This window comes from Pygoscelis adeliae, unplaced genomic scaffold, assembly GCF_000699105.1.
Source record: "Pygoscelis adeliae isolate BGI_AS28 unplaced genomic scaffold, ASM69910v1 Scaffold365, whole genome shotgun sequence".
Classification (NCBI taxonomy): domain Eukaryota; kingdom Metazoa; phylum Chordata; class Aves; order Sphenisciformes; family Spheniscidae; genus Pygoscelis; species Pygoscelis adeliae.
Window position 1 is genome coordinate 554,223 of NW_008824783.1, and position 14,145 is coordinate 568,367.

General features: G+C 49.1%; 1 protein-coding gene across 1 annotated transcript in view; it reads right to left on the reverse strand.

Annotated features, from left to right (window-relative positions):
- Positions 1 to 14,145, reverse strand: part of TRIP4 (thyroid hormone receptor interactor 4) — a 45,259-nt gene that overhangs the window by 9,142 nt on the left and 21,972 nt on the right. The window contains exons 10-11 of the mRNA XM_009323873.1: positions 13,942 to 14,066; positions 13,034 to 13,125 (exon numbers count right to left, since the gene is read on the reverse strand). Coding sequence (XP_009322148.1) covers positions 13,034 to 13,125; positions 13,942 to 14,066 — 217 coding nt within the window. The remainder of the gene's footprint in view (positions 1 to 13,033; positions 13,126 to 13,941; positions 14,067 to 14,145) is intronic.

Sequence of the window (14,145 nt, forward strand, 5' to 3'; positions counted from 1 at the left end):
CCTGCCTCTGCGGCTCTTTCTGCAGCTTAGCTCAGCACTAGGACATCGGTACCTACCTGCCCCGCACCAAAGATGCCTCTCCTATTGGCAACTACTCAGCTGACTGACGCTCTCAGTGGAGATGCTGCCACCAAGATACCAAACACAATTGCCTCCATTACATTTTCCAAAGCTGCCCAAATATCTAACGAGTAAAAAACTCATTTCTCAATGTTTCTGCTGTAAGAGGTCAGTCGAGTCACTTTACAGTCTGCAACGCAGTAAGTTTAGGAGACAGAGAACAAATTTACTCCCAGCTACTACACCCCACAGAGAGCAGCCACTGCCCATCAGCGATTCGGCAAACCTGAGACTTGTAGTAAAAGCCCAGAAGCCACATCTAGTGTGCCAGAGAGAGAAGACAGAGCATATCCCCAGTAAAGAGGATCTGCAACAGCAATTTTTTAAATAAAAGGTCAATTTAGAGGGAAACCACACTCCCTCTCTACAAGAGACCAAGAATCCAACCCAGCGAGGAGTCTGATGGGAGTGTTCCTTCCTAATTTCAACGGCACTCATTGTTATAATCTTGAGGGTGTAAATAAGACAGGCGCCAGTACTCCAGGCTTTGACATTGCCTCTACCGGGAGCCAACTCAGCATTTAGGAGAAGGTGGCTAAAAAGGCCCTCTAAAACAAATAAAGTCCAGAGGTCATGTCGTCCCTCGAGAAGGAGAAAACCTGCCCTCCTCCAATCCTGCAGATGAGCTGGAAAGCTCGAAAGAGAGGGGTTATGCAATATAACTATGCTGTAAAAAAAAAAAAAAGATTCAGCCTCCTTCCAGACCTTCTGCCACCTTCCAGCGGGCTTGCGACGAGGCAGTTGGGAGGACGGTGGGCTCCGTGGGCTGCGAACAGCCGGCACAGCTTACCAACTGCTGCTCCAGCCCACTGCTTCGCACAGTTGAAAACCCCACATACGCTCTCCATACACCCAGCGTCCATGCAACCTTGCTCATCCCATCACTGCAACCACACCGGTTGGGCTTCAATTTGCTGCTAACAGGTTTGTAAGATCCTAGCTGTGAAGAGATTAGCAGGGGGAAAAAAAAAAAAAGAAAAAAAGCAGATCTCAAGGCAGCTTAACACATGCAGAAAGAGCTCGAGGTTAAATGTAGCGTCTGAGTACAAGCTGGAAAAGGGGGCTGAGCACTGGGCTCCTCCGAAAACCAGCCACCAGATTTGCCCTCTCGCTGGAGCCGGCGCTTTGAACATACATTAAGTGGCTATCAGATGTCCCCAACAGCCACCCCAATCAAGCTGCAAGCGCGGATAATTGCTCATGAATGCGTCACCACCAGAATTAGCAGCAGGGCTGCCCAGCCTCCCCACTCCACAGCCCACAGCAAAAGAGCAAAGCAGGGGAAAAGCCAGCTCCGAGCCAGCAGAGTCACGAACCCACCTTCTCTGACATTTGAGGGGAAAAAAAAAACCCTGCTAATTTTTTTTTTCCCCCATACCAATCTGTTAAAGTAAGTATTTTTTTCCCTGATTTGGGTAAAGCCTGCAGCGGGATGTGGGGGCCGTGCAGGCTTGCCCAGCAACGCTGGTAACAATGCGGGGTTCAGGACCCTTGGCTCGTCCCGATTCCATCTCAGCAGTGGGAAAAAAAAAAACAAACATGGAGAAGGGCTGTCCCGAGCCCCTCGATTTCTTCACCCCTCCCTGACAAGCTGCATTCACTTGAACCCGAGTGCTGTAAACCAAAGGCAGGGAAATCGAAAGAGACGAAGGAAAACGTGCTGGGGGGGAGCCAAACCATCACTAACGAGATGAGCTCTGCTCCGGTGCATCCGAGGAAGGAACAAAGGCACTGCATGCAACGGAGCAGCGGCTCTGCACAGCACAAAGCCAAAACACTCCCCGGCAGCTTCGTTAGCAACATTTCAAGAGCATCTTTCGCTCTCATTAAGGTCTCCGGACACAAAAGGAGACAAGCAAACGCAGCGCAAGAGTCCGAATGCTAACACCAGGTGGGAATAGCCCCGGCATTTTACGCAGGCTGGCCTACAGAGCCCTGCAATGCAGCCTGAGCTCTCCTCCACTCTTCTTGCCCATCAAACGCGCAACCGCCCAGCCCCAGCGCACATCCTGGTTAGCAGGAGCATGGCGGAGAATTGCACGCTGGAACCTGTAGTCCTTCGGCAGGTCGCTGCCATCCGCTCCATCTTACAGCTGCCAGGGGGTGGCCTTGGGGCACTGGCACTGAACGGCGAGGAGGTGGCTGAGATGTTCTGCAAGGTTAATAATGGAAAGGGTTGAATCATTTTCCTGGCGTGCCTCCTTGGTGAACAACAGGGGAAATACAGCTCGCTCTGCCAGGCAGCGCCGGGCCAAGACACCAGCTCCAGCCTTCATTTCCCCGCTGCTCTCTAAGAGCTTCGAAATAAAAGAGGCAGCGCTGGAAAGCAATGCTGTCTGGAAAGAATAAAAGCAAGCAGAGCCCATGTGTTGGCAAGAGAGCTCACCATAAAATGCATTCAAAGGGGAAAAAAAAAAAATAATCTTGGCAGAGACGGCGTCCCCTCCGAAAGAGCAGGGCTGCTGTAACCAGCAGTGGCAATAAATCAGCCTTCCCCAGCAGGCAAAAACACGCACTGGGCTCTTCCACGGGCGTTATGAGAAGCCCCTTGGCCACGTGCAAGGGAGAGGAGCGGGATGCGAGGCATCCCCCTGGAGCCGGGCACAACTTCCTTCACCCCGTTTTCTTGGTGATTTGTGGGAAAGGCAGATCCGCTCTTCTTTCACGCCTCATAAGCTTCATAGCTGTCAGACTAACGTAACAGGTAATTAACTACTAAACAGCCATTTTCTCCTCCTCTCCGGAGGGAAATTGCTCACCATCCAGCTAGAAAATGTTTCTTCAGTGGTTTGCAAAGGGGAAAAGAAAATTGGAAATTTCTGGCAAGTGATGGGAGTGCCGCAGCCAAAGAGGGGCATTCGTAGCGCCTGCAATATGGACATATGGATGCGGGAGAAATGGAGCCCTCAAAAATGAGAGAGATGATGCTTATCTGGTTGTGGGTGCTGCAAACTCCCCAATTCCAGTTCGGGCACCACCAGCAATAACCCCAGTTCCTGCCCGCAGGTACCCCGTGGAGCTGCCCTGGTACAGCTACAGCCAAAACTGATCCACCACTTGAAGCTCAGTTATCGGCTCTGCGGTCCATCTGTAGGTAGGAGTTATTTAATATCAAGAGGAAAAACAAAAATCCCACCCTTCTCGCAGTCTGCAGGACCAGCCTTCAAGAACTGCCGTGCCCAAGCGACATCCGTCCCTGCCGCTTCTCCAAGGAGAGTGGTGTTGAAGCGTCGTTTCCCCATCTGTTGTTCTAACAGCGGTGTAGTCTCCACCACCTCTTTACACGGACATTTGCTTTTGGGGATTATCTAGCCCATCTCCCAACCAAGCCTTCACCCTGAAGTGCTCCAGGGCACATTTGCCCAAAGGTGACACACGGCTGGCAACAGGAGCCATCGCCTGAGCCAGGAGATCCAGGTTTGCCGCTGCTCTGTGTCACCTTCTCCTGACTCAGACCTCCAGTTTTGGAAAGAGCTTGCAGAGCACCAAGCACTTCACTTTGAGGTTTGATCTCCCTCATGACATGGTCTTGCATCACACTTTCAGCTTTGAGCATGTTTTCAGGCATCGTCTTTTAAGGACCTGTTCCCTCTGCCTTAGCACAGGCAAACCAGGCTTTTGGTCTGTGAGAAACATAACATTTTCCTAAACAGAAACCCCAAAGCAGATCCAACTTTCTAGAAACACCAAATTTTCTAGCCTGAGGCAGAAATGTCCAGTACTGCAGCCTTGCGAACTCGCACCCGAGGAACTCTACATGCTGCTCTTGGCCACAGAAGACCACATGGATGCAGAGGAGCCACTCCGGGGAGGCTGGGTTAGAAAAAGGATACATGCCAACGTTCAATCCGAATCAACAGAATGGGCAAAAAAGAAAAAAACGTAGGATCGCAAAGAAACACAAACAAAAGTCGGCAGCCAAACTTTTGTTTGAAAGCCTGTCAGGTCTAGACTGCAACGTGTGAGGAAGGAACAGCTCGAAACCACAGCTGCTAATGGTTATGGATTTGGCAATCAAAATGTCTTTGTTAAAAAAAAAAAAAGTTAACTGCCTTACTATTGAGGTTACAAACCGCAGCCTTGATGCATTGTTGCAGTCAACATCCTCCCTGCTGTTTCTGAGAGCTTACATCTGCTGCTGGCAGATCATGTGCTGGCATAGGCTCCTTTCGCGAGGATGCGCAAGGAATTCTGCTAGCCTGCCTTCCTTTCCCCTTCTTCCCACAACGATGCCTGTCAGTCCTTGCCTGCTCTGCCCCTCGCAGGCTTAGCTGGTACGCAACCGGATCCAGACGCAGCAGGCTGGGATCACCGCAGGATCCTTTCCCCGGCCGGTCGCATCCATCCGGTGGGTGTTCTCCGCCTCCCAGCCTCGAGCCCGGCTCTTGTCATGTTCCTGCACCACAAGCTGCACTTTGATTCAAAGGGCAGGGGAAGCAATTAAAACGTAATAACAGGACTTTGAAATGTAGATTTAATATTCAAACTCGTGCTGGTGCAGTCAGATTTTTAAAACGTTGAGCAGTCTGCCAGGGCTCCAGTCCGCAGGGAGACCTGGAGGACTCAGCGGTGCCAGCAAACACCGGCCACGCTGCAGCCCCCCTGCTCTCCCTGAACCCGCGTCACAGGACCTACAGCCACCAACACCCTTCTGCGGCTCAAATCCCAGCCTGAGAAAACACCCGCCCATGGTAAACCCTACAAGCAGCGCGAGAAGGGCTTGCGATGTTTATAAAGTGCCTGACGACAGTCGGGGGAAACCGGGTGGACTTGGAAAAATATTCGGTAGTGTAGTAGGCTCAGCTGAAAGAGTCGTTTTCATCCTCCTGTGCCAAGGGACGGCGGAGGCAGGGCTAACCTCAGCTGCAATGCAGCCCCACCGCCCACGCTGTCGGACGAAAGCTGGCAAGGAGGAAGAAAGAGGCGATGGGGAGGAGGAGACAAGGGGAAAACAGGGCACCTGCTTCTGCTCAAGCAGCTCAGAACGCCTGCACCCTGCTAGATACAGCCAGACGTTTTCAAGCAGCTTCATAAAGTCCTTTCATAAATCAGAGCTGCAAAGCAAAGGGGTAAAAACAGTGCAGCCGAGCGCAGCAGGTGATGGAGATGAGCTGAACTTCGGAAAAAAACTAACTTTGGTGAACACAGCCCTGCGCAGACAAGGCATCCGCGTCGCTGCCCTGGTTTACTTCGGCAGCTGCCACTCCCTGCGCTGACCCTTGCTGCTACTCCCCGAGGAGGCGTGACGCCAGCGGCTGCTTCCAGCTATTGATTCAGTCCCACCAACGTGATGGGATTTCTCACGGCCCAACGTGCAGCAGAACCAGGATACGCATCCGAGCGACCGGTCTGTTCGGGGTTATGAAATTGATGACACGCCAAAGAAAGCCTAAGCAAGTGTAGTCCTTGGGCACTCGTACATTTACCACGGTGGTTATGTGCTGTAGCTGCCAGCTCCCCTGTCATTTGGGGTCACCACCTAAAGAGCGGTCACAGCTCGACCTGGCGGAACGACAATTGGATGGCGAGGGTGTGGGGCACCTGAGCAGCAGCCAGGCTCAAGGTCAATTTTATCTAACCTTTGGTTTCAGGATTAAATAAAAACCAAACACCAAGAAGGCGGCAAGTATCAGTGACCACATCTGAAAGGAGAAAAAAAAAATCCCAGATCACTGACTAGTTTGCTGAAATGGTAGCAGAGGCTAAGTCCACAGTCATCATTAATTAAGTCATATGCTTCAGCCTTGGCTTCATTTTTTCCCTAGGGTCTAGGAAACCAGAGGAGAGGGCAAGCTAGCCTCTATCATTCGATTCCTTTGGCATGTTAATGCATTCCTAAATTAATCATCATCAAGTGACAATCTCTCCTTCATCTTAACAGACTGAGCAGTGGCCTCAGTAAACCTACTGGCTTATGCAAGGCAGCTGGAGCCTTAGAAGAGTCTCTGATGAAAACCAAAGCACTTCACATAAGGAAAAACTCCCCCATCTCTTACCGTCTATAATCCAAACCAGCTGCATGCCTGCTCTGCTCTGCTCCTAGAACCACGAACCGGGGGGGCTTTATGCGGTGAGAAACCGAATAAAGAGACGCACCACCCATAGGTCCCTGCAAGCCAGACCAATGCCTAATACCTCTTGATCTGGCATCAGGCTACACGCAAAAGACAAATTCAGCTTAGGAGAATTCAGGGACCTGTAAAGTTCAAAGACCTCTCGTCGGCTGCAATCATTAACAGCCACCTAGATTGCTGCAGAAGGAAGTATACCTGATCTAGCCTTCAAAACCCTGCTAAAAATCATTCATTGGTAGAGGTGCAATAACTAAGGCTCAGGAACGAGAAGGCAAATATCCTGTTGGTGGGGGGTGAGCGAAGGTGCCAGGACAGCCACAGCATCGCACAAATGAGCATTTGTCTCACTCAGAGCCTGCGCTAGGAAACCTTTACTTTGGGGAGAAGGTCCTCGTAAAAAGTCTCTACATGTTTATACTCTTCTTCAAAGTAGACATCAATGTATATGTTTGTGTTTCTCCCTCTCATTAACTTCTTTCTTATGAAAATATTACCAGCGGGCTATTGCTCCTTTATTTGGAGATAATCTAAACAGGCACCTTCTGGAGTCTAAATATAGAAAATTTCTACCCTTCTTCTTCACTCCTGTTTGAGAATTGAAAGCAAGTCCTGTATGCCTGGCGCCCAAGTCTCATTTTTTTTGCTGTTATTTTCACCAGGGAGGGAAGAGGAGGGCAAGAGATTAAACGCAAATTTCCTGAGAGGGAAAGATGGAGCCTATTTAAATGATAGTTTCAATCTCGTGGCACAAAAATAGCTTAGACGTGTTCCCTTGTGCAGATTTAGGACACTAAGTGATCACCTAGAAATGAAAAATAAACACTTTACTCCCGTCAAACATAATTACCCAATATTTCAACCCGAGATAATAGCTACATCTAGATATCAGCATGTGTGCACGCTTGCATTCAAAATAAGTCCAAACACACCTATCAACTACTAAAATAGCAGCAGCGGAAATGTTCTTTTTCCAGTTAAAGTAATAGTCTCTCGGATCAAAGTCATTAGCAAAATGAACATGGACTTCAGAGCACATTAAAATGGCATAAATGTAAATAGTTCCCTGCCTGCTGTAGGCTCTTGCCAAGCCCTGCCTGCAGCTTCCCATGTTTCCCCAGCGAGCGCTGCTGAAGTCACCAACACCTCATGCAGGAAAAGAAAGGCAGCTCCTTGCTCTGCTCAAGGTGTCGGTGACATCAGCCCCGGAGCAAGGAAAAGCCGTCGTCAACGCTCAGATCTCTATGGGGGGGAAAAAAGGTTTCCAGGTCACCTTTAGCGCCGAAAAGCGTAACAAAGGGATCATTCTGCTCTCAACCAAGGCTTTTTGGGTGGCTGCCACAAAAAGAAGGAAACGAGCCCAGAACGCGCTCCGAGGAGGTGTAAGATGTGCAAAGCTCAGCTGGAAATACTGAGATTTAAGAGCCACGCGGAGGGATCTCCTGGCACCAGGCAACCACCCGCCCTCAGCAGCAGGGCTGAATTCAGAAAGCAGCTTTTGCTCCAGTCCCCTGCGAACAAAGCAGGTGACACTTGGTACCTGGGGTGGACTTTCCTACTTGATAAAAACTTCTGCTCCTGGAGCAGCTCCAATCCAAAGATCACAGCCTTGAGCAGTAAAATTAGGCATATATAACCTCTGATGGGGAAGCACTGCTTTATTTTCCACGTGGGAAAGAGACCCAGAGGAACGGATTTAACCAGTTCATGCCATTAGTAGCACAACTGGGATTAGAGCAATGTCATCTGACGTGATGCTGATTTTAATCACAAGGACATCTTTTCTCTGCTCTTCCTCTGCTCCCTGCCAGCTACTGGATGCAAGATCCTGTTCTGTCATCACTTCTCACGTGGCCCTGCAGATCTGCAAACCACTTCAACACCGTCAACCAGTCTTCAAATACTGTACGTAGGGCAGAGCTGAAGGGGTTATGCAAGGCCAGACTTACATGTCTGGTAATAATGCGGATAAATAACCGGTCCCTAATAATAATGCAAGCTCTCGGGGCAGGGACTTGGCCTGAGCCTGCTGGTGCAGCATCCAGCGAAACAGGGCATCATTGCTTGATTTTGTTTTTTGAGAACAAGTGTAAAAAAAACATATTAAATGAGGATAATGATAGAAAAATACCAGCAGGGTGCCACTAACACCTTCATTAGCAACCTGAGAGATGATGCAAACAGCAAGGAAACTAAATCTGCAGATGGTACTAAATAGGGAGTGGGTGACAGCATCAAAAGGACTGAGAAATAATAGAAAAGTCGCAGGAGGGACAGGCCAGGAAGAGTCTCCCTTGCCTATGGGAACGAATGGTCACAAGAGTCAAAACAAACTTCCGCGGCTGCTGAAAAAGGCAGGGCCACCATCAAAAGACAATGAGCAAGACAGGGAACTATTTAATCTTCGGGTGGCGGGTATAATCTGCAAATGTGGTTTGCCCTGCACTTGTGAAATGATTTCTTCCGGAAAATGCAGGAGCTTCAAATATAAGTTGGTGAAGAGGAGGGGCGTGAGTCAAAGCACAGTGCCTGCAAAGAGCGGTGGCTTAATCTCCGAGAGGTCTCTGCTCCTGGATCAGATTACCTTACTTGCTAATATACTGCAGATCTTTAGAAAATATTCAATGTTTTTTGCGTGCTGTAAGTGGCAAAAACACATCATCTTCCTTTCCCTCTCCCCCTGAAGCGAGGAGGAGTCTTTGTACACCAAGAAATGACTGGATTGCACTGCTGACAAGTGGCTTTGGTGCTGGTTGCTGATGAACCTGGGCTGAATCATCAGCATGAGCAACAGGAATTTCCGACTCCCAGCGAGATCCAACTTGGATTTCTGAGCTGGAGCTGCACACTTTTTCATCTTGCTAGCATTTGCAATTAAATTAATCTCAGCTTCCTTCAGATGCACTTGCTGCTCATGATAGTCCACAAAAACATACATTTCCTCATAAATCAGCTGCAGAAGGATGCTCAGATCTCTGAATTCAATCTTACAAGCAAGGGAAATGAACACTGCATTAAGTGAGCCTGGGAAAAAAGTGGACAAAATCACTGTAAAAAGGCAACAGATTGGGAATTATAAATAGTTTGCCATACGGGAGCAGCAAAAAGCCAGTGAGATATAAACCGGGAAGTGCCACGGCATTATGGCATTGAGAAGAGACGTAAATCTCTCACCTATAGGTCTGATAACAGTGCTACTGCAATACACTACTCTTCCTTCACTGTCTCTGCGGCCAAGTGGTGCCAGCAAACTGGAAGGAATTTATAGAGAACCCAGCTAATTGTGAGGCTCGTCTATGTGAAGATTAAAAGCTAGTTACCTACAGCTCAATTTCCAGATTGTAAGAAGCTGTCACAGCCATTTTACCAATGCCTCAAGAACATATCCACAAAGGAAGAGGGGGAATTGTTAGGGAGAGAAAAGTACTTGTGAGAGACCAGGACATATTTTTCCACCAAGAAGAAGGATGAGATTCTCCATTTAAAACCAAACTGTAAATCAGTGGATGCTACAGGGGAAAAAAAAACCTACACTGGTCCCAGTGTCCTTTCCTCTTCTCTCTCCCAAGGCTTGCTCCCATACAAGACCAAACACTCCTGCATATTTCATCGTATTCCAGTCCCGAAGCTCCCTCTGCTGCTCGTATTCCAACCTCTCCCCATTCCACCCGCAACTAAGAGGAGACACAACCTCATCAGAAATACCCACTTCATCTCTAGTTTCCAAGCATCTCTCTGCTAAAAAACCTCACAGGGTTTTGGGAAAGCCAGAAGAGCACTTCATGAGAAACAGCCCCCAGCTGCTGATGCCTCTCCAATTCTTCATGGCAAGAAGATGCCTATCAGCCTGGTGTGTCCTCCTCCTCCGTCCCAAGGAATCCATGTATTCCATCTCACAAGATGGTCTTGGTTCACTATCAAGCCCTACATGGTCTGGTGATTCCCATCAGACCAAACCTGACTTCTACGAGGGCCAGTGGAGTGACTAGACATGAAACGGTATCGAGAACAGCCGTGCTTTGCTTGGTACTAAGCGCAGGCTTTGTAAGTTAATAAAACACACCCCGAGGAGAGCCGCTGCTCCAGATTTTGGGCATGGAGTCAGTCACAGCATTAGAGAGTCAGACCTCAGGAGGTCTCTAGTCCAACTTCCCAATCAAAGCAAGGTTGACACCGAATTCAGGCGAGGTTGCTCACGGCTTTATCCTGTCGGGTCCTGAAAATCTGCACGGGTGGAGACTGCACAACCCCTCTGGGCAACGCCTGCTCCAGTGCTTGGCTGTCCTCATCGGGATTTTTTTTTTCTTAAGTCACATTGAACCTTCCCCTTTCAATTTATGACCCTTGTCTCTCATCCTCCTGCCGTGTACATCAGCAAAGAGCCTGGCTCTGTCACTCTATAATCTCCTTGCAGGAAGTGGAAGGTCTCTCTTCTTCCCCTGCCTCTGTTCACAGGGCACGTGCTCCAGCCCCCAACCATCTTGGTGGCCTCCACTGGTCTCACTCCAGTTCATCAATATCTTTTCTGTGACCACAGTATTCCAGATGTGGTTTAACCAATGCTGAGCAAAGAGGAATAATCACTTCTACTGGCCACACTGGGCCATCACGCTGCCAGGGCTCCCGTTCAGCTCGCTGGCTGCCAAAATCCCCAGCACTGATGCAGGGGGTTAGTCCACCCCAGGTGCAGGGTTTGGCATTGGGCCTTCAGGAATATCGTGCCAGCACGTTCCTCCAGCCTGTTGAGGTTCCTCTGAATGGCAGCCCTGCTGCTGAGCATGCCCGCTGCTCTCCCCAAGAGCAGCATTCAAACACTCATTGTGGGGCACTCCGTCTCCCCCTCCAGGTCATTGCTAAATGTATTACACAGGAGAAGTTTGAGGAAAAAGCCCTGAGGAACACCACCTGTGACCAGCCTCCAAAGAGATTACGAGGCAACCACCACTGCGCTTTGAAGCCCAATGACCCAGCCAGTTGTCAGCCCTAGAAGTCCACCCACCCACGCTATAATGACGCATCTTGGATACATGCATGCTGTAGGAGACCAGGCTAAAAGCCTTGCTAAATACAAAGTAAAAGATATTCACCACTCTTAACTATTGGATCATAGAAGGTAATCAGGTTAAGCAAGCATGATTTTACCCCTAGGTAAACCCACATGGGCTATTCCCAATGTACTTCTCCTCCATGTGCCCAAAATTGGCTTCCAAAAGGAATTGCTCTACGGATTTCCCAGAGACCAAAGGGAAGCTGACTGGCCTGAAGTGTCCAGGATCATCCTTCCTTCCCTCTTTAAAGATGGATGTAGTCGTCACCTTTCTACAGTTATCAGGGTCCTCTCCTGCTCTCCATAACCGTTCCAAGGTAAGAGTGGCCTCACAAAGACACCTGCCAACACTCTCAGCACATTTGGCTGCACACCATCAGCACCCATGGACTTGTACAGGTTGAGATTTCTCAAAAGACTCCTGATTCAATCTCCCTTTGCTACAGGTAGTCCCTTTCCTCCTTGAACCCTGCCTCTAGGCACGAGATCTCTGGGAGATCTTGTTGGGGAAGCCTGAGGTGAAGGCGGCCTCAGTACCTCAACTTTATCTGCGTCCCTGGTCACCAAATCACCTGCCTCATTCAGCAAAAGGCCACTCAAACCTCTCTTGGGAGTCTTAATCCACTGTAATCTCCAGCTGTCCCTCCTTCCCTGTATCTAGGGGCTCTGGATGTCCTCTCTGCAGGGTCGCCATGAAGACCCTGCAGCTCTCCTGTCCACCCTCCCTGGTGGGAGGGCGCTCACCTCCTCCCACAGTTCCTTCTCCTGGTGACTCGGTGCCCCAACCAGAGCACAACTCTCACCAGTGAGGCCACGGTGACCTCCAGCTCCAGGAATAAGCACCAGGCAGTTCCAGCAGCTACAGACCTAGATGCCTCTGCTTGGGTCAAGCTACCCTTTCTTATACCAGAGTAGCTGATCCCGCTGGTACCACAGGGCCAGGGACAAGGTCCCATGGCACATCACCACCACTGCTGCAGAGTTTTCCATGCTTCCACGCTGTCTTGAGTTTCCAGGCCCTTCATATCCTCTGCCACACAAATCACTGCAATAACTGCAAAGTCTCCGCTGGCTGTGCTCACGGAGTTGTTTGCTGCACTCCAAAAGCAGCCAAATAGGTAATTGACCCCTCCTAATCCAGAGTCCCCCCTGAGATGGGAAGATCAGCGTAGTTATACCCAGAGGTAGCAAAAAATTGCTGCCTGGCTGAGCAAAACTTGGAGCAATTCTTCCTATTAGGACGCCATGAAGATTCAAGAGAAATAATCAGCGCTTTAGAAGTCACATCGAGGTAAGATGTAAGCTCCCAAGTTTGCCAAACGAGGATGAAAACCAGAAATACAACATTAATGCATTGCAGATTCCAGTCTTCCACAGTCCAGCACAGCCACAGCATCCTGGTGCACATCTGTCCATTGCAGCAAGGGAAGCAACAGCTCTCACGAGCCCATGCAGTATGGTCTCTCAAGCTAGTGTTGGTTTAATTAAACAGGCGTGAGTCCTTATTGAAAAGGAGTTTCAGAGTATGTGAGAAACTAGTTTCAACCAAACTACCTCACTGCCAGAGAGGCTGACGATGCATTTAGTCTGTATTAGTCCACCACTGCTGAAATGCATTTTCTCAGTACATTCTCTTTCTAGCCATACAAGACTGCATGGCAGTCATGTCTTCGCCCATCGCAGTCTAAAATCTCCATTCAATGTCTTCGCTAGAGCATGTCATGGAGGTGAGTTACACTACTTTAAAAGTTTGCTGGCTATCACAAGCTCGTAAAGGTTTATTTGCTGTACTCACCTGCTCATTAAATTGCTCTTGCGATAAACAGTCAGTCACGTCCACACAGCCTAGGAGGCACCCTGAGGGATAATCGCTTGGAAATTCCACATCTGCATCAAAAGAAATATCTCTTAAGGGGGCCCACATCCCCACACACATAGGTGGGGTCTTCTAACCCCCAGGTGCCCTTCCCTCTCCTCCATGCACTTCTACTTTTTGAGGAACAAGAAAACGTACAGCAATTTTAACACCCCATCGTTCTTTTTCCAGCTCAGGATCTTCACCATGACAGGACTAAGGCTGGGAGATTTAATTATACATACACCTTTCCCTGCTTAGCTTCAGACAGAGGAACATACAGTGCAGGAAGAGCTCCTGGCTCTGATGAGGGAGCAGGCAATCCTGCTGTGTGACATTTAAGCTGGATGACGTGCAGAAACACCGCGCAAAGAGGCGTGCAGCGCAGCCACCAGCATCCTCCTACCCACGTGAAAGAATAACATCTTCCTGAGAACCTGCAGCTTTTCAGCCCTGATTTCTGCAAGGTCACAATACATGAAAAGCTTTTAACATCACTGTAAACAGACTGAAGCACAAGCCACTTCACGCACGCGAGCACACACTCAATAGCTTGTTGCTTGAGCCAAGAATAAAATGAAGCCCTTTGCTATCAAAAGCTATCACAGAAGTCAGGTGCAATTCGCCGGTGTTTGTGCTTGGAGTACTTGACCAGCTAAAGGATGGAGTTAAAGTCTGCCACCATACCCATTCGGCCGACGAAATGCAGAAAGGATGAAGAGAATTTCAAGAAGAGAAGGTTAAAAAGTGAAGCAGTCATAACTGCTCAGCAGAGAGGGCTTTCTGACACTGCTCATTACGTGGCTCAATGTACCAAATAATACAAAGATCCAAGGAGAGAAGTTCACCTTTCCGGAGCAGCATTCTGTAGGTGGTCTCCAGCTCAGAGATTTCCTGAGGGGAAGGTCTTTTAGCAGTAGCTGCAATCCATAACCGCCCTCTATGAGATGTGTACCAGGTCCTGCCCTCCACCCTAGAGAACAAAGGAGAATTTAGGACTTAAATTTCAGCAGAAATCACCCACACGGACAGATTTTTCAGTTGAATGTTTC